The sequence below is a fragment of the Pongo abelii genome, chromosome 21, assembly GCF_028885655.2.
Source record: "Pongo abelii isolate AG06213 chromosome 21, NHGRI_mPonAbe1-v2.0_pri, whole genome shotgun sequence".
Taxonomy (NCBI): domain Eukaryota; kingdom Metazoa; phylum Chordata; class Mammalia; order Primates; family Hominidae; genus Pongo; species Pongo abelii.
Genome location: NC_072006.2, coordinates 54,830,571 through 54,847,648, shown reverse-complemented (window position 1 = coordinate 54,847,648; position 17,078 = coordinate 54,830,571). Strand labels below are relative to the sequence as shown.

Below are 17,078 nucleotides of genomic sequence, written 5' to 3'. Positions count from 1 at the left end.
GCAGCACTTAGGAGCCTGGGCCCAGGAAGACAAAGGCAGGGGACGAGCCTGCTCCAGGACTAGAGGTGGTAGGTAAGAAGATGGACACAAGTACAGCGGAGAGGCAGCATCTAAAGTGACTGACCACAGTCTCAGCTGCATAAGGAGGGAAGTGAGGAGACTGTGGTGGGGGGAGGAGAGAAACAGCTTGAAACCTGAATGAAGGAGAAAACCCAAACTAGAGAAAGTAACTGAGCGAGGGAATCTGGCAGCACAGAGGCTCTAACTAGAGAGCAGAAGGTCTGAGCTTAACAATAGGTCAAAGGTAGAGACTATCTCAACAGCCAGGGAGGGAAATAGCTGGATGAGAGGAACAGGAAGTTCCCTGGGACATGAGGTGATGATGCTGGGTGGGCTGCCCAAATGCACTGACATGGGCCAGGGGTGACTGAAGGCTTGAAATGGAAAGACAGGTTGTGAGCCACGTAAACTAAGGGGAGTAGGGAGTGCTGCAAACGGGCCCATTTAAAATACGACTAAGCTGGGCATGGTAGCTCACACCTGTAATCCCAGCATTTTGAGAGCCCGAGGCAGGAGGATCACTTGAGTTTAGGAGTTCAAGACCAGCCTGGACAACATAGTTAAGATCCTGTACCCCACCAAAAAAATCATTAAAAATAAAAAAAAATAAAATACAATAACAGAAGGCAAGCAATTAAGCAATTCCCCACTATGGCAATTTATTGACTACAAAGCTTAAGTCCTAAGATACATACATGCATACAAATACAGTGAAAGAGAGAATCTGCATGCACGCGCGCACACACACACACACACACACACACACACACACACACACACATACACACACACACATAACCTATGTGCTCCCCCGCACCCCTCAGGCATTTTCACTCTCCTCAGCAAATCAGAAAACAAAAGCATAATCAACAAACTGGGATCTTCTCCATCGTTTGGTCTTCTATCCAGGATGCCTTTTTATCACTCATTATTACTCATCCCCTTCTTCAAAACTGCTGCCTCCCCCTGCAACAGTGTGGCCATACAATGGCTACACTTCAGTGATTCTGTCAAGGAGCTTATGAACTATGGTTCTTTTACCCCATACATCTACTTCTGCCACATGTTCCATGGTATCCACTCAGTGACACATAAATGACTCCAAAAGAAAACTAGAAGGAGAAAAAAAATCTCCTCATCATTCAAAAAAATAGTCAAAATACCTTTTTATTCTCTTTTGTCATCCATTTTTAAGGAAAACCTTTCTCCTTTCAGACGTTTAAATGATTTGTAGTCTACAACTATTAAAAAAAAAAATCAAATCCAGGACTACTTCTACATATAATCCTCATAGCTAGAATTAGAAACAGGAAAAAAGGGGAGATGTTTTCACAAATTTAATGGTTTGCAGACAGCTAGTTCTGCTATCTATGTGGCACATATGGCAGAGAGACTGCTTCTATATGGCAAGGGAAGAATTTAATAAATGTGTGAATGGTAAACGGGGAGCAATCAGGAAATCATTCAGAATTAATCAACATAATTTTTGTATTTAAATTTAAGTAACCAGGCCGGGCGTGGTGGCTCACGCCTATAATCCCAGCACTTTGGGAGGCCGAGGTGGGCGGATCGCCAGAGGTCAGAAGTGCGAGACCACCCTGGCCAACATGGTGAAACCTTGTCTCTATTAAAAATACCAAAAATTAGCCGGTGTAGCGGCGGGTGCCTGTAATCCCAGCTACTAAGGAGGCTGAGGCAGGAGAATCGCTTGAACCTGGGAGGCGGAGGTTGCAGTGAGCCAAGATCGTGCCATTGCATTCCAGCCTAGGCAGCAAGAGCGAAACTCCATCTCAAAAATGAATAAATATAAATAACCATAATAATATCAGAATCTGTAATCATATCTGAAGTGTTACAGTGCCTAAAAATTCAGTCTTATCACTTAGCCATTTAAAAGTAAGATAATTATCAGTACACTTGAGTTTTTTTAATAAGGTACTTGACTTGAAAGAATCACTCAAAGCTATCTGTGTACTGAGAATTGCTAATAAGACCACATAGGCTGGGCACGGTGGCTCACACCTGTAATCCCAGCACTTTGGGAGGCCGAGGCGGGTGGATCATGAGGTCAGGAGTTCGAGACCAGCCTGACCAACATGGTGAAACCCTGTCTCTACTAAAAATACCAAAAATTAGCTGGGCGTAGTGGCAGGCGCCTGTAATCCCAGCTACTTAGGAGGCTGAGACAGCAGAATCACTTGAACCCGGGAGGCGGAGGTTGCAGTGAGTCGAGATTGTGCCACTGCACTCCAGCCTGGGCGACAAAGCGAGACTCCGTCTCAAAAAAAAAAAAAAAAAGACCCACATAATGGGATAAACCAGCCAACATCATTGAAAATATCCCTTAAAATTCACAACTAAATGAGACCTTTATTCTCATAGTGGCGGCTGCAAGTCAGTGAGCTAGGCACATGTTTTCGATATATTCCTAGTGGGAAGGCTAAAACTTGAAGATTCTTTTAAAAAATCTTTACATTTTAAAATATAATTTTTTTTGTACAAATCAAAGATTATCTGCATACATACTTGGATAAAAGTTATCACTTCACTTCAATGAATCCTGTACTGCCTGCCTACTAATGACTGTGCACTGTTGTTTGTGTTCTAGGGCTACAAAATTTACAATGAAACAAATATCACCCTCCTGGAGAAGACACCTACACAGACGCCCTCACTATCTGGTCGCATGAGCTCAAGGCCATGATGGAATAACCTCCACTAGGCTACCCTTCCGGACGCATTTAGAGGCCATATGGCAGTCAAGGTTAAAAGTAATGGCAGAGGAAACATAAAAAGGAAGAGAGGAAAAATATATACAATAAGAGAATAATGCATACGCATTGTGTGAGGGGGTAGCGGAGAAAGGTTAAGACCAAAGAGGAAGGAAGTGAAATATGATCTCACCCTTTCAAGCCCAGGTGACACTTAATATGAACAGAGACAGACAAGAAGTCAATCCCAGATTAGGGAGGGTCTCAGAGAACATACAGGTTTACTCCTCCTTGCCCTTCAGAACTTCAACTAGATACTACCTTTATACACTATCCTTTATTTGTTTTGCCTGCTCCCAATCCCAATTAGATACCTTTTCCTGAGTATCCCCACAGCACCTGGAGCCTAGGGCCTGTAAGAGCTTTTATCACTGTGAACTGAGATTATCTTTATTCAGCCACTTTGTCTGCTGGACTACTGAACTTCCTAAGGGCAGGGACCAAGTTTGTCTTCCTCACCACGTATCCCGACTGCCCAGCACAGAGCCTGGTACCTAGTAGATGTTCATGTATTATTTGTTGAATGACTGAATCAATGGATACTGGCTGCAAGGAGCTTACAATCTAGACTAGAAAAGCAAATGAAAGACGGACAAAAAGCTTCAGAGAAATTGGTCCTGAGTGGTTGGTTTTAATTTCACACACACAAAAAAGTATAAAGCAGCCATGCTGTCATGCCATATGATCCCGGAGTGCTAAAACACTGAGCTGGTTTTGTCCTTTTGGGAAGGGTTCTCTGAAGCTTCGGAGCATTCTCCGAATGTTCTATATTTAAACACCCCACCACCTACCAGATGCTTCCCTGGATGTCCTCTATCAACATGTTCATAACCAGATCACCATCTTCTTTGCACACATTCCTTTTCCTGTGTCCCCACCTTGGTGAGGGGCTGCATCTTCCATCTAGCTATCTATTTCCCTAATCTGGAACATTCCTCCCATTTCCTCTTCTTCCCCTTCCCCCACATTCAATAAATCACCAAATCCTCCTGATTTGAGACAGTAAGGCATAGAGATTAAAAATACAAATACCTGGCTGGAGGCGGTGGCTGATGCCTGTAATCCCAACACTTTGGGAGGCTGAGGCGGGTGGATCACCTGAGGTCAGGAGTTCAAGACCAGCCTGGCCAACATGATGAAACCCCATCTCTACTAAAAATACCAAAAAAAAAAAAAAATTAGCCGGGCATGGTGGCAGGCACCTGTAATCCCAGCTACTCGGGAGGCTGAGGCAGGAGAATCACTTGAACTCTGGAGGCAGATGTTACAGTGAGCCGAGATCACGCCATTGCACCCCAGCCTAGGCAACAAGAGCAAAACTCTGCCTCAAAAATAAATAAATACATACATACAAATACCTTTCCCTTTGGAGAAAGGTACAAAACTTAGGACAAAGACTTTGACTGGGTTATAATGGTAAAGAATCATCCTTATCTATTGCTTGTTCTAATTTGCCATACACAATATACCTCTATAGAGTAATAGGTGTTCAAGAAGGATCAAAGAAAAAGCATGTTCTACAACATAATATGTACTTTTGTTGCTAAAAGGGAGAGACCTTTAACAAGATACATTCCTCCCTGCAACCTGTGTATTTATTTTCTTTTATTATAGCTATAAGGATAAGGTAGAGCAACCATTTAGTCATGAAATTGGACACATGACAAATGGTATCACTCCTGACCAAGTCACAAAGCAAGTCATTAAAAACCTTACTTCGTAGCCATCTCAGTGTAAGCATATTTGGTGAACTCATTCTTTCATCAGCTCCCATTAGGCCCACCCACTGTAACTTCAAGTTGGACATCAAAAATAGTTCCTGGAAATAACTGAACATGAGACAGAAATACAGCCACACTCAGTTGCCTGAGGTGGGAAAAAATGGTGGTTTCTAACTTCCTCAAAATAGCAGAAGGGGGCTGAGGATAAAGAGAAAAGAGGAAGGGCAGGAAGGGAAGGAGTACCTGGCCAGTGATTTTATCCTAGACTTTACTGTCAAGGGCACTCCCCTCAGGCTACCAACCCTTTAGCCCTTTGCTTCAATTTTATCTAACGATAATATACCAAATACCTACAAGGTCAAGCATCACATAACATTAACATCAAGCTTGACGAGAAAACTCAGCTTGGGGTCGGGGTTGCAAACTCAAGTGCTAGGTAGTGTACACTGACAAGGACAGCGTGACCCACTGTGGGACTGTGGTAAACTCTGGAACGCACACATGTACATCCAAAAGGAGTTGTGTCCCTCAGTCCAGCAGACCACTGCCAGTGTAAGCTCAGATGGTGTGATTTTCAGATTTTTCAAGAGAGGCCAGAATCCAGAGTTGCATGTCATTTCTCCTGATTCATTTACAAACAATGGCACAAATTAAACTCTTCTCTTTTTTAAAAAACCTTGTGTGAAGCAAGCAAAATATGACTGTGGGTGGCCAATTTGTGACATCTAGGAAAGAGGTTAGAAAACTAGGCAAAGGTCAAAAACTACAAACTCTCTCCTTCTATGTCCTAATAAATTGGGGAGGCTTAGCACAATCCCCTGTCTCTCTTCACAGACATGTATGTGGAAGCTGAAGCAGTGGCCACACTGCCATAGTGCTATTGTGAAGCTGAATCCAGGACACAGGAGAAGACTGAGGGCCTGGGACCTCATTGTCCTCCTGAAACATTTCCTGCTGTTATAGACCAATTGACAGTATATAATAAATAGCACTGCATGTAAAGGACTTTGCACAGTGCCTGAGGCACAACACAGAATTCAATACATGTTAGCTATTAGTGGGTTTTATCCTGAACAAGGGTAGAACATGCAGCAGACTGTGTTTCTCTCTCAAATGGAAGACTTTTTAGTCCTATTACAAAATCCAACATTCCTCTTTACACAAAAGAAGAATTTCAAAAGGAACTACATTCATCCATGTGGCATTCAGGAATTTTAAAATATAATGTGACTTATGCCCCCACAGGACATTTTATTATTTTTAAGGAAATAATGGGTTTTTTTAAGTTTTAATTTGAGTCAATATGAAATTTTAAAGTTCTGTCCCACTTTTAGATTAGGGGGATCAGGAACAGCCATATAATGCTACCAAATCTAGCATGAGTAGGGTATGAAGCCCCAACTTTTCCAGAAAGATCACCCCACCCTCTGGTCTCCTCCTGTGACCATGTCTTCATAGAAAGTTAGATCTAGGTAATGCTATATGGCTGTCTAGTCTAGTCTAATGACTACATTTTACAGATCCTGTATGTAACTCCTCAAAATCCCACAACAGTCAAAGGCAGAGTCAGAACCCAAACCCAAGTCTTCTTCTTCCTGAGTCGTCTCCTTCCATGACCTCACATGTCCCCTCCTGTGAGTGCACATGTTCAGGGTGGCTGCTTCAGGGGAGCAGGGCAGCTTGAGACTAAAGCTCTGAAACATAACTGTTCTGTGTGAAACTAACCAGTACTGGAGACAGATACAGGCACCTACCCTTAGGAGCAAAATGGTCTATCAACCAAGGGCACAGGCTGGGGAAGGTTTCCTATACACAGCCCAGCAAAGCCTTGCTTCAACACATTGCAGGCGTGGCCATAATCTTTTAAAAATCCTCTAATATCAACTGTGCCTTTTTAACCACTAGCTTGGAACAAGAATTTCATACCTGTATGAAAGAATGTAATTTACTTGCCGGAAAAGTAGAAGTGTCACAAAGCAAAGAAATCACTGAATGTTTTTTTTTTTTTTTGAGATGGAGTTTCACTCTTGTCGCCCAGGCTGTAGTGCAATAGTATGATCTTGGCTCACTGCAACCTCCGCCTCCCAGGTTCAAGCGATTCTCTTGCCTCAGCCTCCTGAGTAGCTGGGATTACAGGCATGTACCACCACGCTCAGCTAATTTTGTATTTTTAGTAGAGACAGGGTTTCACCATGTTGGTCAGGCCGGTCTTGAACTCCAGACCTCAAGTGATCCACCCACCTCAGCCTCCCAAAGTGCTGGGATTACAGGCGTGAGCCACCGTGCCCAGCCGGAATCAAAGATTTTTAAATACTGTCACTATGCTTCCAACTGTCCAACTTCCAAAGTACTGAGAAAATATTTTTTGAAATGTAGCCAAGTATAGAATATAGACTGTGTCCTACATTCAAAAGTTGTCTTTCTAGAAAGCATGTTTTAATGGCAAAGGATACAAAGCAAGCTGTAAAAAGATACTAAAATTAGCTCAAACCACAAATAACCTAACATACTTATCACTTCCTTACGATCAACCTACAAAAATCAAACTTTAAAGGCACTTACAAAACTAAAGGTGGGAGGCCAACTGCACCCTTTAACTTCGCTATACCTTTCCTCCTTCTAACATGGACCCTGGCACATCAACACTGCCAAACGATGACACTGTATTAACGTGAAGGCAAGCACCAGGGAAACTACGGGAGCACAGTTTTGCCCTGTAAATAAAACAGCATGTACCATGCAGTTCTTAAGTGGTTAGAAGGGTAACTACCTCCTCAAACTGAAGATGGGAAATGCAGATGAAGGCCCACACCCATCTTCAGCTGCATTTCACAGACAGCTAAGGACATACCACGCTCCCACTTCAAACCAAAATATTCTTCCATCTTCTAAAGCCATCTATTTCCTACTTTCAAAAGCAACATCTTCCAAGTCTATTGGGAAACCAAAAGTTTGTCACCATTCGAGTAGTGGAACAAGTTGCAAAATGAGGCTTAGTTGACAAATATGTATTCATGGGGAAAAAAAGGCACTGGGTTTGTTAAACTACATCTACTTTTTCAGTGATTCTCTCTCTGAGTGTATTAACTATATCTGGTAAGTTTTGTGATAAATTTTTTGGAGAAACTTCAAGCTCACAAAGGATGAAAACAAGTGGTTAAGGATGAGTACAGAACATACCAATACCACTGTGCACACTCCAATATTGTTACTCAAACTTTCAAAAGCATTTTCATTAGCAGGCAGAGAAACAGGGGCAAGTAGCAGACCTGGGTAGTTATTTGTGGTATGAACAGACCAAACAAAATACTGATAATGGCACTAATATTCCTAAGATTTATTCAAGAAAAACTGTAAGACATGAAGGAATATTTAGAAATGCTCAGAAATGACACCATGATAGGTACATAAAGGGCCCATTGAAACCCAGCATTCTAGGGATGTGGATTCTCAAGGAATATTCAAGAGCAACCTTTAGATGTGGCTAAACCAGCTTGTATGCTGGGGACTGCTCCAAAAATTTGGTTTTGTGCTTGTATAAACCTGATGTAGCTTAATGTAACTTTCTGATCTTGGCCCCATTATGCCTCACCCCACCTCGGAGGATGATCCTTAACACTCTGGCAACAGGGAGGTGGCGTCCAGGTAGTAGAGAACAATAATAGTAATGCTCTTAATTCAAAAGTGTTGTCAAGATACAGTTCAGATCAGAGTAAAAACAACAAAGCAAAACAATGACAACAACAACAACAACAACAAACCAAAAAATGATATATTCTCTCCCTGCCCCCGAAAAAAAAATTCACTGGGTACCTTCTTAGAGGCCTCTTTTCTCTGTGCAAAAGTTAGCCACAAAAATATTTATGACTCAGTGAAGGCGTATTTTCCCTTTATCCTTACAGAAGCAAACTAAGCCCTGACTATTTGAAAAGTGAAACAGTAGTTAACAGCGACAAATGTTCAAACATCAAGGAGAGTTAAAGCTAATTTACCATGTTATGCTAAATGCAGTTTGCTTATTTGTTCTCTTGAGTGAAGTTATATTCAGAAGTGACTTCATCCTTAGACATTTTTAAGTAACCCACGTTCTTAAGAGAACTCTATTTGGAATAATTACTTGATGTTCACTTTCCTGTAACAAATTCGCAATAGTGTACAATCCTGTAACCAGGGCCCATCTGGATAAAAATTAGCTGTTTGCTGTAATTTAACGTGGTGACTTTTAAGTAAGATTCTGCAAAAGGAAGAGATGTGCCAATAAAAGATCCATTAAGAAAGGAAAAAAGTCGAAAAACGTTTCTTAACAGAGATAAGGGAAGAGTTTTCCTTTTCTAATCACTAAGAAATTTTTTAAAATTATTTTGAAAACCTAGTTTTGCTATGCTCATCTTATCTTTGCAAGTGATGTTGCTCACCCACAAAAGCCACAAACACAGCCTAGGCTTCCTTCTTCATCTGTAGAAGTAAAACATACCTCAGTCTCTAGGAAGAAACATCTGAAAAGTAAAGAGAAGGAGACAGGGACACAAGCCTACTTGGGACCCAAAACTTTACTTCCATAAGTGGTTAATCCTCAAGAAGGATTTAGAATTTCCCAGCACTAGATTCAGAGTAGTAAAGAATACGTTTATTTCCCAGAGAAAATGCAGACCTTAAGTGTCCCTTTGCCATGTTTACTCTGAGTCCTTATTACAGAGCTGACTTCAGAGCACTAATTCTATCTAATTACCATAGGGTATCCATAAAACCTTACTGCCTTGGTAAAACCATAAGCACTCAGTAAATCGAACCATGTCATACGTTTTTCTCTTAAAAAAAAAAAGACTGGGCCGGGCACAGTGGCTCATGCCTGTAATCCCAACACTTTGGGAGCCTGAGGCAGACAGATGGCTTAAGCCCAGGAGTTCAAACCAGCCTGGGCAACACAGCAAAATCCCATCTCTACTCCAAAAAAATACAAAAGTTAGCTGGGTGTGATGGCACATGCCTGTAGTCTCAGCTACTTGGGAGCCTGAGGTGGGAGGATCACTTGAGCCCAGGAGGTGGAGGTTGCAGTGAGCCAAGATTGTGCCACTGCACTCCAGCCTGGACGACACAGAAAGACCCCAACTCAAAAAAAAAATTATTAAAAAAATAAACTTTAAAAGGACTGAAAATCATTTATTAAGTACTTGGTATTATTTTATTTGTAGTGTGACTTGTACCAAAGCCCAGAGATCAATAGATTTGATGGCTACAGTTTTCTTTGGCTGTTTCAGGGCAGGAGGGAATCTTCCATGTGAAATGGTCTTATTTTCAGTTTTCATACAATCAAAATTTACAAGCTGTCAGCAAGATACTCATGATTATGTCAAGCTGCTTTGAAAAAGGAGAGGGCAGCAGCTATTAAACTCTGAAGACCATTTCTACACAAAGTAAAGCATTATTTCTAAAATTCTGGAGACTTAGGTACTTTCTTCTCAAATATGGCAGATGTGTAAACTATCATATTATTCAAATGAAACTTAGACCAGATGTAGGTTTCTTCCTAAAATTACAACATAAAGGGCAGCTATTCTTTGCGTACCTAGTTAGGGTTGAAGCTTTCGTAAATTCTCAAGAATCAGTTCCTCTATCTTTTACAGGAAAAGCCACCCAATTGCTACTTGAGAGAAAAACGCAAAAGCATAGCCTACGTATCAGGGCTACTCATTTTCCACATTACCAAGTCAAATGAACTCTATTTATCAAAAACATTTCATGCCCCTCAGGAAAAAACACCCCATTCTTTTGAGTTGTTAACTATACTCACAAAGCTCCTATAAACTTTTGAGCCTAATCGTACCCAACCACATCTTACAAAACTGAGTAACCGCTGCAGTTTTTACAAGGATTATTCAGGAACATTAAATTGTATTTGTGAGTACATTAAGGATTTTTATTACTTGACCTGAACTTAATGATCAGTTAGTCCAGGATCATTTTTACAAGGGAGAAACCAAAACCCAAAGAAAGTAAGGGACTCACTCAGCTCTGTTAGTATGACAGCTGAGACTACAACTATACCCAGACACAGGGGACACTAGAAAAGGCAAAACATGAAACTACTCTCTTGCCCCTAAGGGTGGTCTGATCAAAGGCCAAAGAATGTCATTACCATTTATAGTTTGAAAAAATAAAATCAAAGACTTGGTAACGGTCGTTATTTTATGGAGAACTATATTTTAGATCCCAAATCAAAAAGTATTTTATGAACCAACCACACGCAAAGGCCCCCTAGAAGGCTTGTGAGAACCAGTCAGGAGGGATGAAGGCAGAGGAATTCAACAATTCTTAGAGAGACAAACATATTACCTCCAAGTTGCCTGTAAAGTTCACCCTAGGCCAAGCACAAATTTATTGTTATATTTAAAGCTTCTGTGAAACAAATCAGTGGTATCAGCTTCTACTGGATAAGAATGCCAGCCTTTCTTCCAAAGCCACTGCAGCAGGCAATACTAAATTACCTCATTAGGCCATGACTCAAAATGTGGTGGGGCCTTCTCCCAGAGTGACCTCTGCTATTGGTACTAATGTGGGCTAATCTATTCGTTTCCATCATTGCCCCCCTAGAGTGGGAGCCAGGAACCATGTTTTGTACATCTTTATACCATCAGGCTAGCAAAGTACTGACCATCAATTCAATCCCAACTCTCGTTAGGTACCTACTCTGTGCCAGGAGCAGAGGACTTCAAGATGAATAAGAAAGATACAACAGGTGGCCTCAGGAAGCTTGGGCTCCGTTGGAGATAGACCTGGGATATAAAGTAGCAGCTACAGCCGGGCACAGTGTCTCATACCTATAATCCCAGCACTTTGGGAGGCCAAGGCAGGAGGATCACTTGAGCCCAGGAGTTTGAGACCAGCCTGGGCAATATAGTGAGACCTTGACTTCATAAAAATTAAAAAAAAATGTTTGTAAAGACGCAGCTACAATGACAGCAGGGCTTTAGAAGAGATATGTGCCAGCTTGTATGAAAACACACAGGTGATGGAACAAAACTCTGGTGCAAGGAAGCACACATTCGAGCTGGAAGATGCAAGCTAGACTGAATGGGAGAGGCATCCTCAACAAAGTGCTCAGCAATGGTATAAAGGAACGAAGGGCAAGGATGAGTTTGGAGAACGCTGCCCTTTCTTGTCTGGCTAGAATGGAAGCTACATAGGAGGGAAGGACTGGAAGCTGGCTGCCATGCTAAAGAAGAGTTTGGACTTTACAAGTGTTATGAAAGAATCAGAAGTAGTTACACAGAGGAGTGACAGACTCAGATCTGGTTTTAGAACAATTAATTACTCTAGTGATGATGGGACCATATTAACGGGTAACCGGCTTCACTCATTTCTGCAGTGTGAAACTAGAAACCACTGCAGGCTCATAAGCAACATCTGAGAACCTAGACTACTAGTGTGGTGGAAAGGATGCCATAGTGACCAACCAATGAAATGTGACAGAGGGAATCACCAACTACTCCAAAATCCCCAGCCCTCCTGGATACTCAAAATGTGAACATGGAATGGCTGGTGCCAAACTACATCATCTGGGAACAATGACCCAGCTAGAATTCTAATTTTCCTGAATATGGACAGCATAAAGGAACATGCCCAGCCGATTTGCCAGTATTAGTTGTTACCAGAAACAAATCAGCATAAACACTGTAGAGAGGAATGCCAAATTGTGCAAAATATATATAGGCTCAGGCAGGCCTCAGAAAAAGTACCTGCTCACGCCTGCAATCCCAACTTCAGGAGGCCAAGGTGGGAGGATCGCTTGAAGCCAGGAGTTCAAGACCAACCTGGGCAACACAGCAAAACCCCATCTCTATTTAAAAGAAAGAAAGAAAGAAAAAGCAGTGCTAGGAACAAAAATTGCCAAAAGGATTCTGTAATCTACAAGATCACAAGACAGTTTTCTTTAACAAAGAGAAAAGGGAAAGAATCACAAAATAAAAGGCCGTTATTTCAGTAGCTAAGTCAAAAAACCTCCAAAGGAAATTTCTTATTCATTTCCACCGTGAAATTCAGTACACATTCAATTACATTATTCAATACCAGGTATTTTAATAGGTTTTGAGGAGCTATTCGTGATAAAATGCAAAATGGAGGAGGAGCAACGGCAGATAACTTGCAGCTAAGAAAAAGCGGCATTACCATTATCCCCCAGCTGACTTTTTGGAACCACTGGTATGGTTTACTTACTTCCAAAAACACCGAAGTATTCCTATAAATATGCCAGTGATGTCAAATAACAATAGCAAAAAGTTCTTCCCTTCACTATTTCTACTTGTGCTCCCAGTTAATCTAATATCAGTCCAGACAATTACAAAGGCATTTACACCATTTCCAAAGTACTGATCAGACACCTAAATTTAGTTCACTCAAACCAGGGCTAAACAAGAACATTTAGATCTAATGGGTCACTCAAGATGACTAGAACTTCCCAGTCTCTCCATGTCATTTCCGTTAGTCTTTTTTTTTTTTTTTAAGTGAAGTGAGTCATAGTGTATAGATCTTTCTCCTTTGCATAAAATAGTTTTTTTTCCTCTGAAGAAAATGGTATTTAAATAAATGTTATTGGCAAATTTTAATATTCATCTTTTTGGAATATAACAACATAAGCTGTATATCGTAAGGAATTTTAGTGAACTATTGTTACAACATGGTTTTAACCTAGTCAGGCATTAGATTGCATTTCATAATGAAAACAGATATAAAAACAAATGTCAATTGGAAGAGTGGCCCATTTTACAAAGCCTGCCTCTAACATGAATAAATCTTGCCTTCATGTCACAAGCTACTATTGCAGTCCCCTTTATCTGAAACAATCAAATCATTCACACTGAAATATAGTGAATGGTGTCAGAGAATCAAAGAATTTACAGATGAGAAAACAAGCAAAACACCGGACCCAACCCCTCTTAAAGTACAAATGGAGGGCAGCACATGAACTATTCTTGTCATTCACTCAACCCTCTCTCCTCTCATTCTAGCTCAGTAAAACCAATCTCTTTTCCTCCTCTGGGCTCTTTCTCTCCTCTTAGACAGCTAGGCCCAATCAAGCAACCGGATGATTTGAAAGTGTTTAAATGCTAGAAAACAATGTTTAAAGCCATCTATATACACTATCAAAGCTGACTTTTTATAGACCTAGATGCTTATTAGCATCTATGCTACTCATTAGCATTAAAGATTAAGAATACGGTTATGCTCACTTTATCAAACTGACCTAGCAAAGAATCTCTGCCTAAAAAGTTTGTTTTCCAAGCTGCCACATTCCTCAGCACTCAAAAGTCCTCTTCACTCTTTGTTCTTTTCCCAATAGTTTTCAAGTTTTTATATCTTTTTGTTCTAATCAGAAAATAAGTTAGAATAACTGACCTGCTTACCAAGTTGTAAGCAAAAATTACATTATTCTCTAATCACAATAGGCTAGGCAAGCTCAAAGTATGACTTTGTATAAGGCTGCCCTCATTTCGACATGCTATAAAATATTAATTTTTTTAAACTTCCATTTTCTATCAATTGTAAACATATTTCTTTGAATCCTTGAAAAATAATGGTTTTGGTAAAGCGATACACACCTTAGAAAGTTAGCCACTTTAGACTCAAGGTCATCTGAACTCTGTTTTCAGAAAACGCTACAGTTGTATGACAAAGAGCTACTTTTACACTTAGGAGAAAAGCTTCTGATTTCAAGATTTTAGAAAAGAAAAATATCCATACAGTGGAGGTGAGAAAAGCCGACCCTGACAATTCTCTAAGACCGAAAGAAACTACCTCCGGGAATGTGGCAATTCATTAAGAAGCAGGGAAAATCTCAACACCTTGACTAACTTGTGGGGTTTAATTGTGGCAGAAAAACTTAAGAACAATGAAGGAAATGAATTGAAGACTGACACACTCCATGCTAGTTGCATGCTGAATACAATTTTAACAATGCTTGGGTGACAGGTCAGCCCACTCTGGCTTAAAATTGTAAGAAATAAAATTCAACTAAGGACTAAGTTACAATAAGTATTTCTTGTTGTCAACTCAGTCAGTTTCAGTGGAAAAGACTTCTCCACAATGCTTCCACTGTGATGGGGTGTATCATAATCAACTCCAACACTTCAGACCAACAATTTTCATTTAAAGCCACTTTAGACTCTACTGCATTAAACTGATGCAGAAAATTTGTCTACACATTCTCAAAGTCCCTTGTGGAATTCATTCAACTAATTCAGAGACCAGATATGGCATACAAGTTTTATATACCGATCAATCATACTTATTAGTATATACAGTGGTTAGAAATATTAGTCGAGCAGAAACTACACACTACAGTTCAAATAAAAAGAATCCTGTCAAATAAGCTTGATGTAAATTCACATGAAAATCAAGGCTGCCAAAAAAAAGGCTTTTGTTAGTCAAGCATACCAAAGAACTGCTTAAACCTTTTTTCCTTTCTAAGCGGAGCTCAAAATAGATTTTAATACTACAGCTGATGGATCTCACAATTTGCCTTTTGAGCCTATAAGCTGAAAACAGAATCACCTGCCGTCTCCCTTTACACAAGTAACAAAATATCTCTATTCTGTATATCACTTATTTAAGATACCGTGCAAGTGTGGTTTTAGTTAATCTTAACAACCCCCGCAATGACATTTAATTGGGAGTATTTATTTTATTCAGCTGCTTGTGAAAGGAAGAGCTCTTTGTGTTTTTAACTATTTGTTTTATAGATATATGAGAAACCCTACTTTCCTAACTTTTTAACACACAAGGAGATGACTCCTAAGACAAGGTCATCTCTGCCACGACCAAAGACTAAGCTGCTCATTGAGGAAAGATGCTATTTTACAGAGGGTTAAAACGTTAACCTTCCTGAGTCCCTGCCTGAAAGGATATCATGGAGTGGGTATCGCAGGCCTCCTGGCTAGAAGGTTCTTTAGCCCCATATTCTCACGGCTTTCTGCTCCTCTTGGTTCAGCTCACAAAGCAAATGTCTCCTCCTTTGACAGGCCTTCCCTGATCCCCTTCTCTAAAACAGCCGGCCTTCTATGCAGTCACCCTGTACCCCGTTAGGAAGTCGTTCTCTTCACAGCACCTGTCACTATCTGAAATTATTTGCTTTTGTGTTTGATTGCCCTATTCGACTCTAGGCTCCACTAACGCTAGGATCTTGCCTGTTCTGATTAGCAAACACCACCTCCAATGCCTAAGCAGTGCCTAGCACAGAATAAGCTCGCCAACTCCTATCCAATAAATGAATGAACAGAAAGGGGGAAGGGGACTGTCATCCCTGGGACTCGACGCACACTGAGACTAGGGGAAAGGAAATGTGAAGGAGGGACGGGGGGAGTAACCTTTTCCCCCAGGGAGACAAAGGAAGGAGTCTGAGGTGGTCCACTCCAGAAAAGGAAATAGTGGGGGTGCTAAATCACCCCAGGGGACAAAGAGTGCACAGGCAGGGGGCGGGGTCGGGGTGCGAGGGATTCGCGTTGAGAGCACAGACCGGCGGTCTCCCGGCTTGAGAGATTACCCGGGCTGGAGAACAGAAGGGAGGTGGGGGATCGAAGGGGGCTCCGAGGCTGCGGCGAGAAACAGGCCCACCCCGGGGACAAAGGGGAGGGGGAAACGCAGTGCGTCGCTGTCCCATCGAATCCTCAAGCAGTAGGAGCGAGGCAGAGGGCAAGACCCAGAGGGAGTCTGGAGCCTGGAGGTCTGAGGGGATGTTCAAGCGGCCTAAGCGAAGGGCCCGCCACGCTCCGGGGCGCTCCCGCACCTGGTAAATGGCCGCCCAGCTCCCGGACTTGTCGATCTGCTCGAACTCCTTTTCCATCTCCATGACGGGCCAGGGCGGCTGCTGCGCCTCCTTCTCGGCCCACTACGCCGTCTGCCGCTCTAGGCCGCGTCACGCTCTTAGCCCCAAGGCCCGCTGCAAGCCCCGACCCCTGCAGCTACCGCCGCCCTAGCCGCCGCTGCTTCTTCATGTCAACCGGCAGCCGGAACTACGCACCGCGCCTGCCAGGGGCTCCGCCCCTGAAGCAGAAGGACCAATCAGCGATCGAGAATTTCGACAAGCACTTCCGCGGGGAGGAGCCGGGGGCGGTGCTAGGGGAAGTGGCCCCAGCACCGCGAGATATCTAATAGCGCGCGTTCCCTCCTCCGCTCCGGGGCTGTGGGCTCGGGCGTGGCGCGCGCCCGTTGCCTAGGCGACCCCGGGAGCCCCGCCCACGGCGCGTGGGCTCTCCAGGCCCGGGAGAGCCTTGAGTTCCAGCCGCCACCCGGCCCGTTGAGTTACAGAGTGAGTGGCCTTAAAGTAGTCATGCACCTCCTTTCCTGCAGGGCCTGGGCCCCGGCCTCAGTAATCCAAGCTGGAGTATGGGAGGAGGGCACCGTGCTCTATTTCTTGCCTCCCAGCTCTGGCCAGATGTCTGCCCTTTTTTCATGAAACTCAGGAGTATCATGTTTCACTACGCTGCCGGGGAAGCCCACTACTCTCTAAGGGTAGTGTCCCTGTCTGAAACGC

At 42.4% G+C, this 17,078-nt stretch overlaps 1 protein-coding gene across 1 annotated transcript in view; it reads right to left on the bottom strand.

Moving 5' to 3' along the window:
* The window catches only part of PTPN1 (protein tyrosine phosphatase non-receptor type 1), a 75,781-nt gene extending 59,252 nt beyond the window's left edge, over positions 1 to 16,529 (bottom strand). The window contains 1 exon segment of the mRNA NM_001131782.1: positions 16,332 to 16,529. Coding sequence (NP_001125254.1) covers positions 16,332 to 16,394 — 63 coding nt within the window. The 5' untranslated portion in view covers positions 16,395 to 16,529.
* Between the last annotated feature and the right edge of the window lie 549 nt (positions 16,530 to 17,078).